The following is a 25,453-nucleotide window of genomic DNA, read 5'->3' as shown; positions in this document are numbered from 1 at the left end:
AAATAATCCCAAGAAAATTTTCTCAACTAATATCATTACAATTTCCATGCCCATATCGATACAGTTGCATTAACATTGCACATACAAAAATTTCTAAAAAATTATTTCACGATGGACAAAGAAAACTGATAAAATTATTTATCAAATATTCTGTAAATGGCAAGAACATTAAAGATCAAAAAAAAAATAATAAGAATATTGAAGATGAACCAAATAATTTAGATCTATATCTGTATGCAACAAACAAAGTTCCTCTCAAAAATGATAGATTTAAATATACCCCAGATTTTATCTCAAATATATATATATATATATATATATATATACCCCAGATCTAAATGCATCAACCTTTTTCTTCGATAAATAGAAAAAAAAAAACATCCAAACATGTTGTCTCTCTCTATCTCCACAGCCAGAAAATGAGGCCAAGTCGAAGTCCTTTGCCACAATTTCTCCTCAACCTCCTCCATCACTAAAGGCCAACTCCTTCGCCGCAATTTCTCCTCCGAATCGGTACGCCATTGTTCTAGGTACCATCGGTGATCTCGGTCAGTCACTCTCCCTTCGCTGCCACCGTCGATGTCAGCCATACCAACACCAGATCTCACTACCAACGATGAAGAGGAAACAGAAACCCATCTCACACAACTCAGAAAATCTTGTGCCCAACATCACAGAACGAAAAGGATGAAATGGTTTAGTTTATTTGTCATTGATCTGGGCTATAGAAGAAGAAGAAAGAAAAAGAAGGGTGGGTGGGTTGGTGAACCTGGCTTGAATCGCAGAAGAGAAGGAGGGACGGGATTTTCTCAGATTTTCTAGGTTTGTATTTTTTTTTTTGTTTGGTGAATTCTAGGTTTGTATTTAATTTATGTTTATGTTTATGCAAAATGGGGAAAATAAATTAGGGCTTTTGATAGAGAAATGGGATAGAGATGACAAGATTACACTGGTTTTATGTGTTAGTTTTAGACAAGAAGAAGAATGGCATGAAGAAGAATGGCAGGAAGAAGAAGAGGACGATGAAAGGGTTGACCCTTCAATTTTCTTTTGGGTTTATGTGTTAGTTTTAGGTTTTGGGTTTTAATTAATAATTTATTTTATTTTAATTTAATTAAAATATGAATATTAAATATTTATTATTTTATTTTGATTTTAAATTATTTTTGTTTTATTTTTAATTTTCAAATTAATTTTTTAAATAAAATATATAAATTAAATGACGTGGACTAATCACTGAATAACACGTGGACACTAACTTGTCACATAACGGCCAGGTACCTACGGAAGTTCCACACTAGTGACGGAAGGTATTTTTACCGCCAAAAATAGGACTTAGGTATTTATCGGCTACTCGGCATAAAACTTAGGTATTTATGCCGCAAATTACTCTAAGAAGAAAAGAAAAAAAATGAAGATGAAGAGAGAAAGAGAAAATAAATGAAAATTTATTAGTAGTTTATTTTAATAGGGTAAACTACTATTTATACAAAAATATAACTAAAAGAATAAAAAATTAAATTAATGTGATAAAGAAAAATACAATCAAGCATTTATGATGATAATTAATTTGGTGATTTAAACATTTATATATATATATATATATAATATTTTATAACACCCTTGGATGTTCATAAAAACTACCTCATTAAAAACCTTAATGAAAAATCTTAATTAGTCAAAAGAAAAAGAGTGCAGTGTAAATTAACTCCTCCTCATTTAAATATTTGTGGAGATCTTTTAATCGACGAATTTTGTTCGTTGTCTCAAATGTTAATGCTGGTAATAACTTTGTGAATAAGTCTGGAAGATTGACACTTGATTGAATATGTTGCACATAAATATGCATTCTCTTGAAATATATAAAGAAGAATTTGGTGAAATGTGTTTTTAATTCTATTGAATGTACCCTCATTTTGATGCAAGCATTATTATTTTCATAGAGAACTGCTTGTGTTTGATACTTCTTTATTGAGTGCAATCTATATGTTTCCGGAATATGTTATGTCAATGATCTCACTCCCACACATTATCTACTTGTTTCATAAAGTTCAAGTATGTTAAGATGATTTAAAATTGTCTCGTTAAAAACTTTATCAGGAAAATCTAGTGGGACAAAACCTGAGCTAAGGAAAAAAGAGTGCAACATGAATATGTCTCCCCCTCATGCACATATGATTCATAATTATTTTTGTGATAATATATGTCATAAGATTATTCTTATTACTTTTAAAATATCATCGTATACTATCTATGACCTGAGCTAAGGAAAAAAGAGTGCAACATGAATATGTCTCCCCCTCATGCACATATGATTCATAATTATTTTTGTGATAATATATGTCATAAGATTATTCTTATTACTTTTAAAATATCATCGTATACTATCTATGACCATATATTAACTATAACTCTTCTAGAATAAGCGTGGATTTCTAAATTATGGATGAGAGGTTCTATGAACTTCATTAATTATCCAACTTATTGAATCATCTCTGTGTATACAATATTGTTCATATCAAAGTTTTAAATTTTAATTAATATGAACATAACACATTAATGATAATATAAATTTGTATTAGCGCCAATGATAGTACTCCAAGACCATACATTTGTTACATTCTTATTGTATGTCCACAATTCTCGACAAATCTAATGTCATGATCCTTGCTATCTCACGTTAATTTATTGCATATGCAAACATTCAACATCTATTGTGGATAAAAATTTTATTATATAATAATTTCCTCCCATATTGACATAACTTGTAGAGATCTCTTTAAATTGTATATTTTTTAGATATGTATATCATTTATAGGTACCTATATATAAAGTTGTACACTCGGATGGCCTGGTCCAACCTGTTTTTATAAAAGTCCACTTTTTTTATGTGAGCCTAGCCCGACTCATTTTTATTGTAATCATTGAGTAGTCATCATTTAAACTATATATGTAATGTTTAGATGCATATTTTAGATTAACATATTGACAATAATTATAATCATTTTCTTCAAATTAAAAAATAATATTTAAATTCAAGTCACGTTTAACTAAAAAATTTAGGCTAATTAGTCATTTTTTTCCTTGAATTTTGACATGTGCTAAATCATGCCCCCTGAACTTTTTTTGTCGAACTATTGAGATTGTTAAATTTAAGGACTTTTGTCTAATTTTAGTAAAAAAATTCTAGCATGGATGAAAGTTCAAGAGGCATGATTTAGTATATATTAAAGTTTGAGGGGCATGATTTGGTAGATATCAAAGTCTGGGGAGCATGATTTAGTACATAAACAATCACTGAAACAGTAAAATTTAATGAAATTAGACAAAAGTCCTTAAATTTAACAATCTCAATAGTTCGAGGGGAATTTCTAACGGCCCAAAAAGTTCAAAGGGCATGATTTAGTACATGTCAAAGTTCGGGGGGAAATATTACTAATTAGCCAAAAATCTATCATCTCCTTACTCTTCTACTGCATATTTTCTCTTTATTAACAAGTAGATTAATTAAACACAAATTAACATATGGTACAGTTTGAAATAGACAAAAGACATACATAAGAAAACCAAGAAATTTCGTCTAAAAATTAATGGTTAAAAGAATTTTCAAGAAGAATTCAGATGCCCACTAAGCAAAATAACACTTGATGCCGTAAATCACTAAGATATCGTCTTTAATCGTCTATCTCTATAATAATAATAAGAGACTTTTTTATCTTTACACTTTAAAATAGTTTTTTTTTTTATTATTTTTATAGAATTTTACATAAAAATTTCCTTAGCAACTAACCGAACAACCTAAATCGCAAATAAAATCCACATAACAACTCACATAGAAATTACTAAAAAAACTACTGTAGCAAAGCAACTAATAGAACATCTAAAATCGCAATTAAAATCACATGACAACTCACATAAAAATGATTGAAGAAACTATCAGAACAACCCAAACTATAAATTTAAAAAAATATAAAAAAAATAGTTTATGAAATAATTTTTCTAATAATAATAATAATAATAATAATAATAATAATTGAATCGAAATACCAATGGTCAGTTCACACGGTAGTCATCACCAATAATATATGTCACTCACAAGTTTAAATTAAGAAAAATGATATAATATAACCCATTAACCCCAAAGTCAGACATGTATTTCGTTATCCTTAATTAACAAAAAAAACTTTTAATAATTAGGAAGACAAGTCAACTTTAACAAGGTAGCAAAACTGAATGTTATAATAAGTTAGTTGCAGCAAATACACTCATGAATGGAGATTGAAACATTATGAATTGAAGATTTAAAAACATGTCATCAAGATTTACATTTAGACTTAGTTCCCTTTATATCTTCCATAAAATTGTCGGAGAGGAAAGCCTAACAATAGTAAAGCTTTCATTGATGCAGATATCCCAGGTCCAATAACTTCTCTAAGACTTAGCTAATTGAGAAAGAAAAGTTTACACATGAAAGTATCTAAAGATGAAGTTAAAGTCATGGGAACAATGGTTTTATTCCAACACTTATGGACAAAGTTACTTTACCAAAGTATGCAGCTTCTGAATATGTTGGAGTTTTTGGCATATGGACATAAAGAAACTTTCTTAGTCTCCCAAGCTTTATCAATTGTCTGCTTAAGGACTGAAGCACATTTCAGTACTCTCCATCCGATCAGTACCAATAAGCGATAATTTATCGTTATAAAGTTCCATATATCCAAAGGCATCATTTCCTGGAGGGCACTCAAGGGCAGCTTCAAGAACTCTGTGGTGTATTCCATGAGAGTCAATTGAATGCCCACCTTTGTGATCATGACCAGCTATGCAAACCTTTACACAAGTGTACCTGTGTATCAGATCCATTACTTCGTCGTAGTTCCATAGAAGAGCTTCACGAGATGTTGAGCCGGGATCTAAAGGCAGGTGGCAACAGATCATTACTTTTTGCCTCATGTTTGTTGCTTGCTGAAGGATGCCATCTAACCATTTAAGTTGTTCTTTCCCTACTGCTCCATTAAACATGAGGAACCTTCTCTTGAGGCCAACCAGTCCCTCGGGGCTATTCTTTTCCATATTTGGATTCTTCTCCTGGAGAAATTTCACAGCCTCCAATCTTTTGGGATGGTCTTGAGGCCAACCAATTGCACTTATGTCATAGCCATCCAAGACAACGAATCTGAACTCAGGCGTTGGAGAAAAATCGTAGTAAGCACAACCGTCCTTGCTTGGAATCTTCAACATCGGAAGTAACTTGTCACGAGGAAGATTGTAGAGGCAGTGATTACCAATCATATGATAGACAGGGCCATCAAATTTCTCAAATTCTTCAACTACTTTTTTTACTGTACTTAAAGATTGATCTTTCGGGCAAAAACCATCAACAATGTCCCCAAAATTGATGACAAATTTATGCTTCTTGTCCTCATTCCATCTCTGCACTGCTCTCTGTAATATAAGAATACTATGACGATAATACCGTGGAACGCCAATAAAAGAGCGGCCATCAGGAATATCAGCATGCTGAACATCAGCGATTACGCCAAAAGACAAGATGGGATGACTCCCCTGCTTACTTAATGCACTAGCAGATTCCATAATGTAAGCTTGCAGCTGATCCTACAGCAGAATACATATTACTTCAGATTGGAATGTCAAACAAAACACAACACCAAAATCATTTTGTTTCTGTACTAACAATAATCAGTCATTAGCTAAGTAAATTCAGTATACAAGAGAAACATCCACAAGGCATGTTCAGTTCCATTGCGTCAAATTCAAATCTACACTGAAAATTCAAAATTTAAGAATGGTTTAAAATGCCAAAACAATAGGCCTATAAATGTATAATGTTGCTGAACAGTTTTAGAAGGGAATACCCAAACACTTTTAGTATTCAATTATACAGAAAATCAATGACTGATATGTTTAGTCTCACTACATAAGCACCAGCTTCTTAAGGTTTTTTCATTAAGTTTTGAAACAAATATATAAAACCCAATAAATTACTTCTATTAAAATTACAGTGAAAGAAAGTTTAGAACTTTTTCTCACCAAACTTCACATACAGAATTATATAGCGCATTTATTAATATATTCATATAGGAATAAAATTCTCAGACATCTGATAATCAAGTTTTTCTGTGACACAAATATAAGCTAATTTTACAATTACATACAAATTTATAGTCTTTAAGAATTAACCAGACCAGACATGAAAGCCCAGGTGAATGAAGTCCAAGTACTAACCCATTTTAAGTACAGTTCACATTAATCAACAATCAATATTATCAAATCAACTGATTACATTCCTGAACAAACATAGAATAGCAGCTATAAAAAAGAGAAAGACAATATTATAAATTACTGATTAATTTCCCAAATATAAAATTATGAAGAATGAAAATGTAACAATTGATTTTTTATTTATTACTTCCAATTTTTCCACTTTTGGGAGCGAAAGTAGTGTAGTGGCAAGAAAATTGATACCTGCGAAAGAAATAAGAAATGGTGGTAACTGGTAAATACGACGTCGTTGGAGTGGTAAGTTGAAGAATTTGAGTTGAGATGCTCAGATTACAATCCTGGTCTCGGCTGCATGGGATCATTCACGAATAAGAGAGTTTCTTATTCAGCTCCGGTTGTTATTGAGTTTTTGTTAACATTGGCCAAACTACTAAACAGCTTGGGTTGGTGAAAGAGAAACTTTTCCAATGACTGTGATATCCCTTCAATGGTTCTATTAATTACGATAGTGCCATTTATTAGTTTTCTGCTGCCGACATCTTACCTTTTCTGGTGCTTGGTGGTTTTACATCAACTTTTCTAAATTACCCAACCCTTTCCAAACTAAATAGAGATAATCCAACAAAAAAACGCAAATTAAAAAAAAAAAATTACAAAAATATTAGAATTTTAGTTAAATTTTACAAAAATACTGTTACACGAAAATCTTTTCAAAAATACTACAGTAGAATACAAAACAGAACAACTAAAAATAACAGTAGAACAACTAAAAAATAACAGTAAAACAACAGTAAAAACTTAACACAGTACACAGTATAAAACTTAAACAGTATTTTGAAAAAAATTCTACCCAACAATATAAATGTAAAAAATTAAAATTTTTTGTATATGGTGTAATTATTTCAATTAAAAAATTCGATAAAAATATAGCCCGTGTAATCTTAATTTTAGATAGATTGAAAACAATACCAACCCGCTAATCAAGAGATTGGAAATCATATGAATTTCGAACATGTGATCAAACTTTACATTTAGTTTCCTCTCTTTATTTCTTCTATAAAATTGTGGGAGAGGAAAACCGTAACAATAATAGAACTTCCTTTGATGCCAATGGCAATATACCTAGTCGAAAAACTTCTTTGGGACTGTCCTTGGCTAATTGAAAAAGAAAAGTTTATACATGGTAGTATTCAATGAAGAATTTAAAGTCATGGGAACAATTGCTCTTAAGAGTAAAGAGATAGGTGGACAATGATCATGGTATTTTACCATGAAAGTATGCAACTTTTGAATCTTTAAAATGGTAGTCTCCCAAACTTTATCAATTGTCTGATTAAGGACTGAAGCACATATCAGTACTTTCCATCCGATCAGTACCAGTAAGTGATAGTCTATCATTATAAAGGTCCATATATCCAAAGGCATCTTTTTCTGGAGGGCACTCAAGAGCAGCTTCAAGAACTCTGTGGTGTATTCCATGAGAGTCAATTGAATGCCCACCTTTGTGATTATGACCAGCAATGCAAACCTTTACACAATTGTACTTGTGTATCAGACCCATTACTTCGTCGAAGTTCCATAGAAGAGCTGCAAAAGATGTTGAGCCGGGATCTAAAGGCAGATGACAACAGATCACTACTTTTTGCATCATGTTTGTTGCCTCCTGAAGGATGCCATCTAACCATTTCAGTTGCTCTTTCCCAACAGCTCCATTAAACATGAGGAACCTTCTCTCGATACCAACCAGTCCCTCGGGGCTATTCTTGTCTGAATTTGGATTCTTCTCCTTGAGGATTTTCACAGCCTCCAATCTTTTAGGATGATCTTGAGGCCAGCCAATTGCACTTATGTCATAGCCATCCAAGACGACGAATCTAAACTCGGGACTTGGGGAAAAATCGTAGTAAGCACAACCATCCTCACTTGGAATCTTCAACATTGGAAGTAACTTGTCCCTAGGAAGATTGTAGAGACAGTGATTGCCAATCATATGATAGACAGGGCCATCAAATTTCTCAAATTCTTCAACAACTTTATTTACTGTACTTAAAGATAGGTCTTTTGGGCAGAAACCATCAACAATATCCCCAAAATTGATGACAAATTTATGCTTCTTGTCTGCATTCCATCTCTGCACTGCTCTCTGTAGAACAAGAATACTATGACGATAATACCGTGGAACGCCAAGAAAAGAGCGACCATCAGGAATATCAGCATGCTGAACATCAGCTATTACGCCAAAAGACAAGACGGGACAACTTCCCTGCTTACTAAATGCATTAGCAGATCCCATAATGTAAGCTTGCAGATGACCCTATCAAACAACATAATACATGTTTTCAAGCTAAGTACTTAATCTGCTTCATATTGCAATGTCAAAGAAACACAACACCAAATGTGTTTGATTTGTACTAACAATAGTATGTGCAAGTTTGAACATTGTTAGTACAAAAACATCAATTTCAATTCTATATTAAATCCAAAAACATCAAATAGCCTGTAAAACTGTAAATGAACTTTCAGTATTGAATATATAGAATGTATTATGTATGTGAATCAATGAGTGATATGTTTACATAGGTACCTTCTATTACTTGCAAACTTAGCTTCTCAACGTTTTTTCTTTCATCGAACTTTGAATAAAAAAAATAAAAAACCTAATAAATGAATTTTATTAAAAGAAAGTTTGGAACTTTTTCGCACCAAACTTTTCTTGGACAATCATAGAAGGGGATTGTCAATATAAGAATCAATTCTTACAAACATTTCATAAATTAAAGTTTTTCTGTTACATAAAATACAGTGTTAAGATCACAATTACATAAAACCATATACCCTTTCAGAATTAACCAGAACAGTTTGTTAAAAAAAACTGTCTAGACAAATGAAAACCCAGGTGTATGAAATGAACTCTTTTGACATAAATTAGAATAAAGTAATAAATACAGTAAATTTCAGATTGGTAAGCAATCAATACTATGAAATTCGTACCTTAAAAAAAGTGAGCAAAGGTGAATAGGATGTGGTGAGAGTGGTTACTTGAAGAATTTGAAGTAGTAGGATTACAATCCTATATTCCTGGTCTCGGCAACATGGGAATATTGGTGAATAAGAGAGTGGTGGTAATTGGGTTTGGGTTGGTGAATGAATGACTGAGATACCCCTCAGTGTCTCTTCTAATCACGATCTAGCCTTCTATTAGTTTTCTCATTCCTAATGCCGACAGTTCTTATTTTTCTGCTACGGTAATAAAGGGTCAGCGTTTTATGGAGGGCAAACTGATCTTCCACCGGAAAACAATCACTGTATTAATAATCTTAAATGCTGGAAAAAAAACCCTAAAATTGAGGCCCTTCAAAATAAAATTTCAAGATTACATTTTTTTATTGGCAACAAAGATTTAGAATAAATTGGTTAAGGACAGGTAATGAAAATATTTAAAAATTTCATAAAAAGCCACTAGAACCATCAAAGGGCTAATTTCAAACTTTTTTGATGATTGTTTCAGTCTCAATGTGTGGATCCTGATGCTATATCTGGGATATTGATAGCAGAATTTATTAGAACATTTTTGTTCACTTGATGATGTTTTTACTAAAGAAGTTGAAGAGGCTTTTTTAAAATCTCTGTGATAAAGCTCATGGTTTTAATGGTTTAAGGATTCCTTTGGTAATTGGTAGACAGTATTAAACCTATTGCATTTTATATTATTATATTAATAGTAATTTGCGGTAAAATCTTTTTAATTGTGAATTTATTTGCAAAAAATCATCCAATCTCATATTTTGGTGGGAAAACTCTCTAAAATACTGTTCTGTTTACATTTTTAAGATGTTGTCTATCTAGCCTCGTTAAGTCCTAATTTTGCCCACGTGGCAATTACAGATCACTAAAAAATTATCTTACGTGGCCATATTTTACAAAATAAAAATTGCAGCAAATTACTCTTAATGTTTTTATTTTTATTTTGTAAAATATAGCCACATATAATAATTTTTTAGTGACCTTTCATTGCTACGTGGACAAAATTAGGATTTAATGAGGCTGGACAGACGACACCTGTAAACGGAACAGTACTTTAGAGGGTTTTCCTACCAAAAAATGAGGTTGGATGGTTTTTTACAAGTAAATTGATAGTTGGGGGTTTTGCCGCAAATTACTCTTATATTAAATTATATTTTATGTAAATCTATATATAATATTAACTTTTATCAACACTTAAATATATAATATTTTAGTATAAATTAAAATTTAACATAATATTATATAAAAATATGATAAATAATTCAATACAATATAATAGGACGTTCTAAACAAACTCTAAATGGACAATTTTATCAAAAAAAAAAAAAAACTGGCACATTCTAGTGGTTGATTTAAAGGAAATTTAATTAAGTGATTCTTTTTATCAATATTTAATAGTTATACTTGTTCTGTGTCATATATTTCCTTTATATATTTATATATATTGATACAGCCGACGTGGAATACACTTATTTTAAACCACGTTATAATTAGGGTTAGGGCTTTTTTTTTGCTGTGTTGAAATCAGTCTGAACTGTTAAAGAGAAAAAAAGAAAACAAGAAAAAATCAGTCTCTGAACTCTGAAGTTTGGAAGAGAGAATAGTTGTACAATATGAGACTCCTTACTCATAACATGCTCTCCTCTAACATCAAGGGGGTCACCAATGGCTTCCCTCTCCGGATCGAAGTGGTGAAAGTGGTCGAGAAAGAGGTTGAACTAAACCCCGATTTTCTCAAATCCATGTTCTCCAAAATTGACTGGAAAGCCCTAGTCGAGGCCGCTCGCTCAATCGGCTACACTGAGCTCCCCAACGAGGTTGATCCTTCTATGCTCGACTCCGACGACTTCCTTCGTCGTTTTCACCACGCCCTCCTCCAACTTCACCTCGAAGAAGGCGCCCTCATCTGCCCCGAGACTGGTCGCCGGTTCCCGGTCACCAAGGGAATCCCCAATATGCTTCTTCATGAAGATGAGGTTTGATTGGTTTTAAGCCACTTTTAGTTTAGACTCACTGGGTTTGAGGACTGTTTCTTTTTCCATATACAGAGTAGGACTCATTATTTATTTATCAATTTTTGGTTAAATCTGTATCAAAATTTAAAACCTTGTTCTATAAATATGTGTTTATCTTTTTCGTTTCTTTGTTCACTATACAAGGATTTGAGAAATTTTTAGTTAATGGTTATAAAACTTTAGATAGAATTTCTTTGGTTATAGTTTATTTGCACATAACAAAATTCATAGACTCAAACTTTCTTATTTTCATTCCTTTCATTCAATTATGACTTTTTCTTTTTCATCAAAATTATACAAATCATGGAAAATTAGATTAAAACAGTTGTCCCATAGCATTCAATTGATCTACCATTGATGACTAATCTTAAATATTTTCAATATATTTCACAATTGCTGCCAACTTATTACGCAAATCTTCCATTTACAAAGTTGGAAATCATGAAAATTGAAAATAGTTTAATTTGTTTGGAATATGCTCAAGTACACTGTTATCCAAAATTCTTAGTTCAAAAGTGCCAAAAAATTAGATTCATATATGGTGTGTCGTGTGTGCACACCAAGGAGTGCTAACATTAAAAAAACTGAACTGTTTGAATGTTTAATTTAACAGAAAATTTTCTATATGGATGTGAAATTAAACATTTTAATTTCCTTTTGTTCCATTAAATTCTTACAAATCTGAAGTACATATAGTCAGTACGCTAGGTGTTGATAAGCCAAAGTCTTATGAGATTACAGCTTCTTCCAGATTCAGAATGTGCTTTCAATAGGAGGCCTTTGACCATAGCATAATTGTATGTCTTTCAGTTTTTGAGCTACCTTCCTCCAACTCAACCAAATAAAAATTATCTCCCACTGCCTTGTGATTGGAGGATGTGATTAATCAGCTTCTCTGGAAGTTTTTTCGATGCCTGTAAAACGAGAATAGAAGATCAGTTGAGCCTAAAACTTACAAGAGGTCTTAACAACAATATGCTAAAGGTTGCAAGAAAGTAACCTGGAATTGTCTCATATGCAAAATTGGTTCACAACCAACATCTGCTATCTCTTTTCCATTTGGAGTTTGGCATTTAAATCGCTCGGCCTCATATGAGGCTAGGATGTTTGATTCATCAGGAAGATGGTTGCAAACTTTGAAGAGGGAACTGAGAGAATTCATCTGGGAGATCATAGAACAACTCATCAGAAATGATTTCAACTAACAGAACATAACATTAACCATACCATCAATTCATCAAATTCCATTGCCATAAAATACAATAAATAATGTGCTAACCTTCATGTATGGACAGGATGCACAGCCACCATGAATGGAGCATCCCTCCCCACTAGCGACTCCAGGTATAACCGGTAGTATGACATCGCCAGTGTTAATGGATTTAGGGTCTGAGGATGAATTTGACGATGTGCTTGTCATTGAGTCTGATGAAACTGGAAACACAATCTCAACTTTTACTTTAGCTCCATTTTGAGATGAATTTAACAAGCTGCGAACTGCTGCAACAATTGAGGTCACCATTCCTGATTCTGTTCCCAACACAAATTGGAGATGGTCACTGACATTTCTATCCAAAGCCTCTTGAACCCTTTGTTTTATGAAATCCAATATATTTTGAGTAGAACCAACTACCCCCATTCCTCTTTTCTTTGCTTCCATTGTCAAAGAAAACATTTCCCCAGGAACCTCAAAATGAGCAGTTAAAAATGCATCCGAATACATTTCATTTATCGTCTCCACAACTTCATGTCCAAAAAGGTGATGCACTATGCATGTTCCATCCTAATAGGGTACAACAAAAGTAGTTATAAGCCCATGATCAGAAAATGTAAAAGTAGGGCCCGAAATGAAAGGTGCTTCTTCTCCTATTTTATGACAAAAAAGGTGCATGCACTCATACAAAAGAACACAACTTCATGTGTAGCAAATCCAGATGAGCTAGGTATTGGAAATGCCAAGTGACCATCAGCCGGAACAAAAACAAATAATACCTGGTAATAGTGCAGGCGAGGTAACAATGATTTGATCGAATCCCGATTATGTTGTGGATGTATCTCAGCAATTTCTTCATCAGTCATCTTGGTCATCTGCAAGAACAATTCAGCAATGTTTGCACCCATGTATGAATCAGGCCCGTACCATACTTGTAAATCTCGTACTTGCGTGAAAGCCTGAGAAGGAAACACAGTAAAGAAAGTAAAGTTAAGATGAGTTGTGTAAAACATGAAACATGGATGGGAACATTATAGTAGGCCGAAACGAACCTGTAAAATGGTTTGCACAACATTTGAAGAAGTGCAGGTTATTGTTGGCACAAGCTCATGAGCAAAAGCTTTTGTCTCGAGTGAAGTGTTTATGTAGACAACATGCAAAGAAGGAGAAGCCTTGGAGGCTGATTCAAGATAGCTCATATAGGAAGGACCAGAGGCAGCATCTGCCAAAGAACAACTAATACGCTCATTTGACATCCTGTATACACCAACCTGGTTTTAAACATAGTAAAAGAAACAAAACTAATAATTAGTATGTGGTTACCAATACCAACAAATAGTCGACCCTGCAATAAACCATGCAGGCTTATCTAGTCCTCTCTAATCAAAAGAAACCACTAACGCTAGTTCATAATCAAAGCCGAAACTCATTCATCAAAACTAATCCCCTGTTCTCCATGAAAATCAAAATGTCAAAGATACTATACAGGGTTTAGTTTATAATACTATGCCAATCTTAAATGACAGGACATGATTAACGAAGAAGACCCACCTCAGAAAAACCAGCCTGATCAAGAATTGCACGCACATTTTCAGACATGAAGTCAACACCCAAAACTGTGATGAATTTGCATCCTGATTGGGCCATCTTCACAGCAGAATCCGCCATGACTAATGAATCAGATATATGGATGTGAGGCCACTGCTTCTGTGCAGCTGTTAGGACACCTTGGACTTCAGGGTCCATGTAGAAATGTGCAACCACACCAATTTTCTTTTCTTTCAAAACATTAACCAGTTGTTGAACCTTAATCTCATCAGGTGACAAATATGTTGCCTGCAAGTGAAAAGGACATGAGTTGCCAAATAAATAGATAAAGTATTTAAATTAATAATATTGTTTATTCCCTCGAGAAGAACAAATCTGATTTGTCTCTCAAGAAAAGGAAAATCAACATGCAACTCAAATCACTATTCCATAAACACAAAAGCAAAAGCACACATCTAATGAATACTATTTTTTCTTTAATTACACCAAACATAGCATTTAGTGAATACTATGTTATGATATGAAATATACACATCTAGTCAAATATATACTATGTTATGTTATGATATGATATGAAATATGCAAGTATAAGAATTTAATCATATGGGTAACCTGAGCTTCAGCATAGCTCCCCTTGGCATGAATCCCATCTGCGGTGACGATCAGTGAAGGGAAAGGCTCAAATGGAGGCTTCCCTTCTCTCTCCGCCATTAAAGCTCTGGTTTTCTTCTGCATACTTATCAAAACATTATGCCAGGTATTCGCTCTAGACCGCTGCCCACCAGGCAACCCCACGTTCAAAGCCTCCAAATCGTCGGTCTTCATCGTCAAAACCTCCTCCGGTGCCGCCCCATCGAGAATCGAAACCAAGCAGTAACAGAACCCTCTCGTGATCTCCGAATCACTGTCAGCCGCGAATCTCATTCTCCCTTCCTTATCCAAACTCGCCGCCAGCCATACCTGAGCGGTGCAGCCCATGACTCGGTTCGAGTCAACCCGAGACGAGTCATCAAACTTCGGAAGAAGAGACGCATATTGCAACAACCGCTTGACCCTGTCGATGGGTTCCGGAAACGACTGGAACTCGGTGACCAGCCTCTGAAGCTTAGACGGGACGAGGTCAGTGGTCTGTAACGGTGAAAAGGTGACGGCGGAGCAGGAGAATTGCGATCCATTTCTCCTGGTAGGCGAGTGGATGCATTTGAGAGTTTTGATGATTCGGGGTTTGTGTGTGTGGATCTTAAAGAGGGTCGGTTTGGTGGTTGGGTTTAGCTTTGGAGATATGGAGAAAAGGGTGGAAGAAGAAGAGGAGAAGGAAGAAGAAGCGACTCTGACAGCCATAGTTGCAGAAGAAGAGTCCATGGGAGAGAAAGAGAGAGGTCAATTGGCTGAGGAGGAACAATGGAGAGTGGAGAGAGGAGTGGCAACACCAATACCAATACAGATTACCAATTCCCAAAGAAATGAACTAAAAACAGAAGTAAGGCGCGCATAGCTCTGAAATTGGTGTCCTGGTAAATGCATGGGCCCATTATTGTGAATCACCAACGAACCCCAATCTTCTATTTCTTTCTTTTTATTTTTTGTATTATTATAAACACTACGGTGGTGCAATTACAAATGTTAAAATGGGTATGGGTCTATTGAGTATCACACCCCACATAATTTTTTTTTTTTCTGAATGAAAATTATAATTTATTAGAGAGATAATTCTGCTAATACAATAGACTGAAGAGCAAAATGAACATTACTCTTAGTAAAAAGACTGTCAGACCAATAACAAGCACCACGTGTCATTCAGTGTGCGGCTTTGTTAGCAGACCGTTTAACATGACAAATAAAAATATTATCTAAAAAAAAAAAGCATAAGTTGGATATTCTTGAACAATTAAACTAAATATGAATGGCAATGAGACAGAACTACGAATGGCCTGAACTGCTAAACTGCAATCAGTCTTAATGATCACATTCAGTTTATTCTTCTGCTTGATCCAACTTAGCGCCTCCTTGACGCTCAAAATTTCTGCAACAGCAGGTTGACAACTTGTGGTAGAAACCGTTGAAAAAGCCTCAACTAATCTCCGTCACTATTGCGAGCCACAAAGCCAGTACCAACCTGGTTTGTAGCTTCAAAAACAACTCCATCAACATTAATTTTGAGCTTGCCTACTGCTGGTTTGATCCAATAATAGTTGCTGTCAACTAGTGAAAGCTCTAGAGCAAGAGAATGTAAGCGGTTCGACTGTGCAAAGCTCCATTGCCGGTGAGTATTTCGAGCTAACCAAACAACATCCGATGCAGTACAATGTTTTCCATTCCACAGCAGGGCATTGCGTGTTTTCCATTCCATAGCAGGTCATTGCGTGTTTTCCAAATAACCCAACTAACCATCACTGCTTCTTCAAGTACACCAGAATTACCACTTGCTGCCAACTCCATAAACCAGTCAACATATGTTGTTGCAGCAGAGACACCAACACCGAGTGATGAACGGTTCCAGCAAGAGTGAGCAAAGGAACATTCAACTAAGACATGGAATATTGATTCCTCTGCAACATTACATAATACACAAATAAGCTCCACAAGGACATGCTTGAGGTGGAGTTGAGATTGAGTTGGCAAGCATCCCGAAAGTGATTTTCACGCAAAATGCAGCACATTAGGAGGGACTTTAATTTTCCACAGCACTTTCCAGAAATCAGCCTCCATATTAGAACACCAATTACCATTAACAGTTTGTAAGTAATGGTAGGAGCTTTTGACGGTGTAAAAACCAGATGCCTCTTTGTTCCAAAACTATTTGTCGTCCATCACAGTAGAACTCAAAGGGACCTGCAATATAAGATCAACATCACGGGGTTCAAACAGGTCAGAAACAACCTCCATATCCCACTGTTTACAGTCAGTTCGCATTAGTTGGGATACTTTACAATAAGCTAATGCGGGATATGTTGAAATAACACAAGGATTAGCATCATCTAACAACCATGGAGTGTTAATGACATCAGTTGAAGCACCTGACACAATTCTTCTCCTGGCACCCACTTTGATTAGCTCTTGAGACTGAAAGATACTTCGCCAAAGAAACTCGGATTGGAACCCAAATCCGCCTTAAGGAAAGAACATCGAGGAAAGTATCGAGCTTTATAAATTTGACCCACAAGCAAGTTCTGATGCAATAATAGCCTCCATCCCTGTTTCCCCAATAAAGATAAGTTATAGTCTCGCAAGCTTCAGAACCCCAACCCACCAGTATTTTTAGTTTTACACAGTTTCCTCCAACTAAACCAGCTAACACCTTTACACAGTGCCAAGATTCAATCTTTTTCAACTAAAAGCTATACATTCACCTTTCCTAACATGCTCGTGCAACTGTAGAGGGTAGGTTTTCCCTAAACCCGTGGAATAGAGGTTTCATTCACCACTAACAATGGTGTAAATTCAAAAAATTATAGAAACAAAGAATTCTTAAAGAAAAAAGAGAGAATTTAAAGGGACTTACTCACTGGTGAATCTTAGGTGAGGTTAGACGGTGAAGAAAGCAACTGCAAATTTCTTCCTGCACGGTGAGAAGAACACAAGGACGAAGCTTCAACTTTCTTGGAGTGTTCTTATTTTTTTTCTCTGGTTTTCTTTTCGGGAAATAAAAAATGAAAGTAAAAGGCTTGAAGGAAAAGGATGGCCTTTATATAGGCTTCATTTTAAGTCCCCCAAAAATTAATCAAATGGAAATGAATTCCCAATAAAATTATTATGGGGAAGTGGAAAGAGAAAAAAAGGACCATAATGGGAGTGCAACTATCAACACTGTTTCCCACAAAATATACTTTAAAAATTGTCATTATGAGTATTGACATTTAATAGTCAGCTGAAGAGATAGAAGTGTGATAGTTCATTTTTGCATGGTACAATCGCCAAAATACCAACCACGTGGGGCTCACATGCCTGCCAGTACCCGTATAGGTATTAAAAGTCCCCATCCGTACAGATATTTTTCTGGGGACTTGGGGGGCAAATATTATCCTAAAGTTTTCACAGCTAACGGGGTACTTACACGTGGCATGATCCAATCAACTCTTTGACCTAGCAGAGAACCTTCGGGCAGAAATATGCCAGTAGGTCCATATAAGGAGTATCAACCATAAGCTGTAGTAGATGTCCCATGAAGCATCTGGCTGTATCATCTACCTGCTGGCTAGATAAGATGGGAGCAACACCTTTCAAGGCTAATTCTACAAGCTAATCTCATAAATAAGACAAGTCTTGTAGAAGGCCTGACCAAGTAGTGAATATGCTGGCCAGAAGAGATGCTGCTAGGGATACCGGACAAGGATATGTGAGACTTGATTTCATCTTCAACAAGCTTCCACATATCTCTAACTGAATCCTACAGACTTAGATCCAACAAATCTATCCGAGAATAAAGGAGCTTCAACAAATCGTAACTGCACCCTAGAATATAGGGATATTTATTATTTGTTTGCTCTTTTTTACGGAGCCCAATGTAACAACCCCCTATAAATAGTGAAAGCATTCACCAAGGGAGGAGACCGAAAAATCAAGAGCTAAATTGATACTCACACATCTAAGAGCACTTCGCTGAAAGAGATTTTTAGTAAACACTTTGAGAGCCGAAGCTAGAGAACACTTTGTGTTCCTTAGTGATCTGCTCGATATTATCTCAAAAAAGTAATACAACCAAAAAGAGAGTAGGTCATTACCCATACATAAGGGGACCGAACCTCTAATTCTATGTGTTCTTTATTTATTTGTTATCCTTACCTCCACCTTGATGATTAATCAACATTTATTTGATTCTGACTTAGGTGGCTATTTTTCCAATCGACAGAGCTATTGATTAAGTGTAATTTTCAATAGAAGCACTATCTCAATAACAATTAGTTGTTGCTAATTCCAAATCAAAGCATTTCAGACCCTCCAAATAATCCAAAATAACATAGCCAATTCAATAGTCTACTTCTTATTATATTTATTCGTTCCTCAAAAAAAATTGCAAAAGTAATATCTCCGGAAGAAAAGAGTCTCAATTCAGTTAAATTTTCACAAGATTTAGCAAAAATAATTCTCAACTATTAGTTAAAAGTACATAAATTTTGGTTCTTGGACTCGTACCCTGAACCTTGACCTCGACCGCCACCCTTAACCTGAACTTTGACATACTAAATTATGTTCCTTGAATTTTCATCAATGTTAGATTTTTTTACTAAAATTAGACAAAAGTCCTTAAATTCAACAATCTCAATAGTTCAGAAGGTATTTTTAACAGCCTTAAAAATTCAAGGGGCATAATTTAATACATGTTAAAACTCATGAGACAAAAATCCTAATTATATTTATTAAAATCCAAATAATATTAAACTTGACCCCAAAGTAACATGAGAGGTCAGGTCAGGTCTAAGTACTACTAATATACCAAAAGTATACATATGAAGGAGAGTAGATAAGTTGCCTTTGATTATAGGTCCCTTTACGGGCTTTGTCCACATGCATACTAACTTAAAAGAGATGGAACGAAAGACAAGTGTCCATTATAGTGCATGACATTAACCAGAAATTGTAGTTGTGAGAAGTGGAGAACCTACATAGTCACAAGAAATTGTATGATCTTTTAGCAAAAAAATTAAAAAAAAATTGTATGATCAATTTTTATAAAGCTAATATAAACTATAAAAAAGAATACGTGACCTTTAGACACAATTGTCACTTTCTTACTGTTTTCCACCATTCAATTTGAAATCTCAAATTGGAATACTATTGTGTTTTGTATATGAATTTGTGGGCTAAAGCACATACAAACAAAACGAGCTCTAATGGTACATGGAAGAAGAATAGTCTATTCTCTGGCTCTCTCTCTCTTCTTTTTATTATTATTATTTAAGTAAATAGTGGCATAAGTACCTAAAGTTTTATGTTTGTAAGTGGCATAAACCCAATGTTTATTTTTAGCGACATAAGTACTCAATGTTTGTAAAACTTTAATTTTTCTCTAATTTTGTCAGTACAGACTTCGATATTGTCTTAAACTGGGCACATATAAGGTATAAATTTTTGATTATCGAGTCTAGATAGAAATATATAGTATCAGTTACTTCCAAATGTTCTCTTAATAAATTACTGACAAAACTGGAAGAAAATTACAGTTTTACAAACATTGAGTACTTATGCCGCTAAAAATAAACATTGAGTTTATGCCGCTTACAAATATAAAACTTTGGGTACTTATGCCGCTATTTACCCTTATTATTTTATCCACCGGATATGATTTTTCATGGTCAGTTGTTGACAAAATGAAAGAAAAAAAAAATTAAGAGAGAAAAGAGAAAAAAGAACAAAACTTAGATTGTTTGGTAAAGGAAAAAAGATGTAAGATAAGAAAAATGAAAACAAGTATATTGGTGGTCCTACTAACAAAATATATCATTTTTTTTGTTCGCAAAGTAACAAAATTTATCTCCTAAAATTATAAAATAAATGCCTTTTCAATAATAATAATAAATGATGTGGATTTTTATTTATTCATTATATCCTCTTATTCTCTTACTTGTATGAAAATTTCCTAATAGCATGATAATTTCGAGATATTTTTTGTGTGAAAATGACATGAAATATGAGATTTCATAAAAAAGTTAAAAAAAATATGGCATTTATAGGTTTGTCACTGTTCTATGACATTTTTTTATATTTAAGATTTTTTATGGTATTTGATATGCCATATTTTTATAAACTTATTATCCAATCCCATATTTTATGTTTTTATTTTTAGCTTAATTAGTTTTATTTTTTAAAAATTTATTTTACATTTACATTTAAGGATTTTTTTCTATTTGGAAAATTTACACCAAATACTATATTTTTTTCAAACATTATATTTTTAATTTGACAAGAACATTTTACTTTTATACTTTTCTTAATTTTTTTTTCTTTTTTACTGTTTTTTTACTTATTGAAGCTTCAAAAAGTTTTTTTTTTTTTTATCTTTTTTATATATTTTTTAGTCAATTTTGGCTCTTTTTTTTCTTTTCAATTTTTAAGTCAGTTACTACTTTTTTTTTTCTTTCTCTTATCTCTCTTTATTTTTTTTTTCTAATTTCTCTTTGTGTCTTTCTTTTATTTTTTAATATTTTTTCTCAAACTAATTTTTCTCTCTTAATATATATAATAGGTGTACATTTTTATATATCATTTTTTTTTTTCAAAAATGAAACTTATTTTTTTTATTTAAACTACTATTTTTTTTTGTTAAAAACTAATTATTACATTAAAAACAGCAGAAAAAAAAACTAATTTCATCAACATCATCCTAAAAAAAAACAATATAAAAAATCATAATCTAAAAAGAATCCAAACTTTAAAAACTAGTTTCATCAATATTGAAAGAAACTAATAATTTCATTTAAAGAATAAAAAAAATAGTTTCATCAACAAGATAATGAAAAAAATTACAATCTAAAAACGATACTTTAAAAACCAGTTTCATCAATATTAAAATAAACAAATTATTTCATTAAAAGAGGCAAAAAAAAAATAGTTTCATCAATAACATAATAAAAAATACACAATGCCTAATAACTAAACTTTTACAAACGATACTAAATTTAAAAACCAGTTTGAACATATAAATTTTATATCAATACTTAATAATCAAACTTCTAACTTCATTCTTTATTTTGGCATTTAATTTTTTATTTGCTTGCTCAAAAATTAAAGTTAATTTAAACATACAATATGCAGCAAATATAACAAAGAGAATCATAAATTAAAATCAAAGAGGAAAAAAAAGAAACAAAGAAAATTAAAGAGACAAAAATGCAATAAAAACCATAAAAGAATAACAAAAAAAACACTGAAATGTGAGAAACCAGTTAGTAAAACAACCAAAATAAAAACAAACAAATAAAAACCAGTTTCTTGAAATAAATTAATAAAAAATTGAATAAAACTCAATTATGAACAACAATAAAAAAAAATCAGGTATAAAAACTAATTACTTAAAAAAAAACCAGTTATGAAAATAATAAAATATTATGTGTGTCAGAAACTGATTAATGAAAATAAAATAAAAATTGTTGTTCAAATATCATAAAATAATAAAACTGGTTTTATACAAACTAAAAAATATGCAATAATATCATAAAAATGGAGCAACCCCATTACAGAACAGTTAAAACCTGTGAAACCAGTTTCGACATGTGAAACCAGTTTTGACGTTATAAAAAATCATAGCAAAATACAAATGTTACTAATAAAGTGAATTGAAACCAGTTTCATCAGACAATCAAATAAAAACACACACACACAAAAATACAAAAAAAAAAAAATACTAATCACAAATATAATCAAAACAACACATAATGCATACTAATAATTTAATAACAAAATATAAGTGTAAGTTTCGAACCTAGAAACAAAATAATAAATAAGTAACTTAAAAAAAAATTCTAATAACATAATGAAACTACTTTTTTATTCTTTTAATGAAATTATTAGTTTCTTTCAATGTTGATGAAACTGATTTTTAAAGTTTATATTATTTTTAGATTATAATTTTTTATATTGTTTTTTTTTCAAGATGATGTTGATGAAACTCGTTTTTTTTTTTTTTCTGCTGCTTTTAATGAAATAATTAGTTTTTAACAAAAAAAAAAACAAAGAAAAAAAATAGTAGTTTAAATAATAAAAAAAAATAAGTTTAATTTCTGTAAAAAAAAAATAATATCTATAATTGAGATTATTTTTTATTTATTTTAGTATTTTATTTTTTTAAAAAAGAAAAAATAAATAAAAAGAAACATAAATTTAAAGTTTTTTATGGCATTCCTCATGACTTTTCCCCATATTTGTAAGTTTTTTTAAAAAAATGTCATATTTAGTGTAATTAAGTTTTTATGCCATATATATCAAAACTTATCTTTATTTTCCCATATTTTTGTAAATAGCCCTATTTTTGTCCTATAGGTATTAACAGGCCGGCTCTAGGTATAGGCGGGCTAGGTTTGTGCCTAGGGCCCACTCATTTTGGAGGCCCAAATAAAAAAAATATACATATTTTTTTAATAATTTTTTAAAATACCATTTATTTTTATAGTAAGGACCAAAAATTTTTTTTTTTTGCCTATGACCCATTCCAACTTAGGACTGGCCTGGGTATTAATAGTTTTACTTTTTGATTGATAAATATTTATAACTCTCTCTTTCTCTTTTTATCTCTATACTTAAAACATCAACAACTAGGGATATTTATGGATTGGTTGATTTAGTTTGAATTTTAAAATTTTTCAAACTAAACCAGCATTACGTTTTTTTTTTTTTTATAAATTTAAAACCAAACCAGACTAGTTAAACAATCAAACTAAACCAAACCAATCCACTCAAAAACAGAATAGTTTGTATTTGGTAGTTATTCTAATTTTTTTTTTTTATAATAATTGTTAATTTTTTTGACAATTTTTTTACTTTTAATAAATTTATAATACATAATAACAGTAAATTATTATTATTATTATTATTATAACAATATAAAGTCAATATCAATATTCTACCTAAAGTTGTTCTTAAATATCAACATTTCGTCCAAAAAAAAATATACATTAACTAAATGTAAAATACTTACACGGATTTTTTTGGTTTGAACTGCTACCAATATTTCTAAAACCATGACTGAACCAGAAAATTTTAAACAGTCCGAATTGACTAAATCATTTACACCGGATTCATTTAGTCTAGTTTCAAATAGTTTGGTTTAGATTAGTTGGGGTTTGGAACTACGGATTGAGCATTATATAAACACCCCTATCAAAAATAATATCCTCAGATTGATCTTTCTTTTTTTTTTTTACCACCCATCTCTCTTTCTCTTTAATCAAATGAACAGATCTCAAATCGATCTTTCCATTCTTCTTCTTTTTTTTTTCTCTATGGTTTTTTCGATATTTAAAAGTACAATCTTGGTTCTTCCTCCATAGCTCCAACGATTGTCGGATCAGTTGACTTCTTTGATTCATTCAATGCCTATCAATGGTAGGTATGCCTATATGAAATTTTTAATAATTGAGCTTTAGTTTTGAATCTTTTAGATATTTATCATGTGTTTTGATTTTGAGGTATTCATTAATTCTCCTCATTTTATCATGTATTTGACTTATTAGAATATTTCTATTTAATATTATAATATTTCTAATATTAGTAAAAAATCATTTTAAATTGATTTTGTTTTATCTCACTTATTATTCATTGATTGTATACTATCACAAATCAAAATGTGATAAGATATAATGTTCTAAATATAGTTAGATTACCCAATATAAAAGACTACCTCCAAAAATTTATGACTGAGGCTACCAAAATTAAGAATCTAACGAAGGAAGGAAGGTACACAACCATCATGAGTGACGTACTGTCTTTGGGTGAGTTATGAAAAGATATCCGTTGACACTCAACTCAAAACATAGTCGACTTCCTTGATCGGGCGGAAGGCTTTTTTAAGCTTGAAGAAGTTATTCGACGAGCCCAAACTAGGAGATAGGCGGGTGCCGGACAGGCCCAGACTGGCGAACAACCCTCAGTTCTACCCAGTACACCTGCCAGCATGTGCAATGCCAGCCAGCCCTCCAAAAATCAAAATAATAGAGGCAAGCATAACACCAATAACTCTGGCCGAGGAAATGGCAAAAAGGGGAAATTTAACAACCGCTTACGTTGCAAGACTCAAAGGATAAGGAGGAGAGGTTTACGTGCTTCACTCTCCTAACAGAGACTCCTGAAACAGTCTATATGGCTACACAATCCATAGTTCTGTACAAGAAGCCTCATCCCATGAAGACAGACATAAGCAAGAGGGACACTTCCAAATTCTACTAATTTCACAATAATTTTGTCCATGATACCAATGAGTGCAAGCATTTAAAGTTGAAAATTGAGTTCCTAATCAGGAGGAACAATCCCCACCTATATCGTTACGTGCAAGACGACCAGATATAGGCACGAGGTGCCCAAAACAAAGACCTAATGCAACCACCTGTTGTCGGTCACCTAGGGGTCGTCATTGGCAGACCTCATATTGTAGGGAAATAAGCAAAGCTAGGGAGCGCTACGCTTGGACTCTCCATCACGAGCAAAACTGCGACATTCTGGCTGTAGAGGAAAATATCGTAAACATCTAAAGCTTGAAGAGCCTACCATCTCCTTCACAGAGGGAGATGCTGCCAAAGTCAAATTCCCTCATAATGATCCATTGGTCATAATTGCTCAGATAAGGAACATGTCAGTTGCCAGGTGCATAATTGACAATAAAGCTTCTTCACACATACTGTTCAAGTCAACCTATGAGATGATGGGGCTCCAGTTGATAGATCTAGTACCCTACGCACAACTAATGTACGGGTTCTTTGGC

At 32.7% G+C, this 25,453-nt stretch overlaps 4 protein-coding genes across 5 annotated transcripts; 1 reads left to right on the top strand and 3 right to left on the bottom strand.

Moving 5' to 3' along the window:
- Window positions 1-4,272: 4,272 nt before the first annotated feature.
- LOC115711700 (manganese-dependent ADP-ribose/CDP-alcohol diphosphatase) lies at window positions 4,273-6,708 on the bottom strand. 2 transcript variants are annotated; one of them, XM_030640081.2, is made up of 2 exons: window positions 6,487-6,708; window positions 4,273-5,616 (listed from the first exon to the last, which is right to left on the bottom strand). In XM_030640081.2, exon 2 carries the CDS (start codon window positions 5,593-5,595, stop codon window positions 4,636-4,638), a length of 960 nt encoding a protein of 319 aa, XP_030495941.2. In that variant the 5' UTR covers window positions 5,596-5,616; window positions 6,487-6,708; the 3' UTR covers window positions 4,273-4,635. The 2 variants fall into 2 exon arrangements, with proteins under 2 accessions (XP_030495941.2, XP_060967948.1); XM_061111965.1 differs by lacking the exon at window positions 6,487-6,708 and adding an exon at window positions 6,431-6,484.
- Window positions 6,709-7,223: 515 nt separating this feature from the next.
- LOC115711595 (manganese-dependent ADP-ribose/CDP-alcohol diphosphatase) lies at window positions 7,224-9,915 on the bottom strand. Its single transcript, XM_030639962.2, has 2 exons — window positions 9,235-9,915; window positions 7,224-8,557 (listed from the first exon to the last, which is right to left on the bottom strand). Exon 2 carries the CDS (start codon window positions 8,534-8,536, stop codon window positions 7,577-7,579), a length of 960 nt encoding a protein of 319 aa, XP_030495822.2. The 5' UTR covers window positions 8,537-8,557; window positions 9,235-9,915; the 3' UTR covers window positions 7,224-7,576.
- A 965-nt stretch (window positions 9,916-10,880) lies between these two features.
- Window positions 10,881-11,415, top strand: LOC115708829 (multifunctional methyltransferase subunit TRM112 homolog A). Its single transcript, XM_030636845.2, has one exon. It carries the CDS (start codon window positions 10,881-10,883, stop codon window positions 11,247-11,249), a length of 369 nt encoding a protein of 122 aa, XP_030492705.1. The 3' UTR covers window positions 11,250-11,415.
- Window positions 11,416-11,813: 398 nt separating this feature from the next.
- On the bottom strand, window positions 11,814-15,701 carry LOC115709838 (quinolinate synthase, chloroplastic). Its single transcript, XM_030638075.2, has 7 exons — window positions 14,656-15,701; window positions 14,047-14,331; window positions 13,548-13,766; window positions 13,275-13,454; window positions 12,562-13,065; window positions 12,283-12,444; window positions 11,814-12,196 (listed from the first exon to the last, which is right to left on the bottom strand). The coding sequence occupies exons 1-7, from the start codon at window positions 15,403-15,405 to the stop codon at window positions 12,131-12,133; spliced, it is 2,166 nt and encodes a 721-aa protein (XP_030493935.2). The 5' UTR covers window positions 15,406-15,701; the 3' UTR covers window positions 11,814-12,130.
- Between the last annotated feature and the right edge of the window lie 9,752 nt (window positions 15,702-25,453).

This window comes from Cannabis sativa, chromosome 3, assembly GCF_029168945.1.
Source record: "Cannabis sativa cultivar Pink pepper isolate KNU-18-1 chromosome 3, ASM2916894v1, whole genome shotgun sequence".
Classification (NCBI taxonomy): Eukaryota; Viridiplantae; Streptophyta; class Magnoliopsida; order Rosales; family Cannabaceae; genus Cannabis; species Cannabis sativa.
This window is presented reverse-complemented; position numbering and strand designations above follow the sequence as displayed.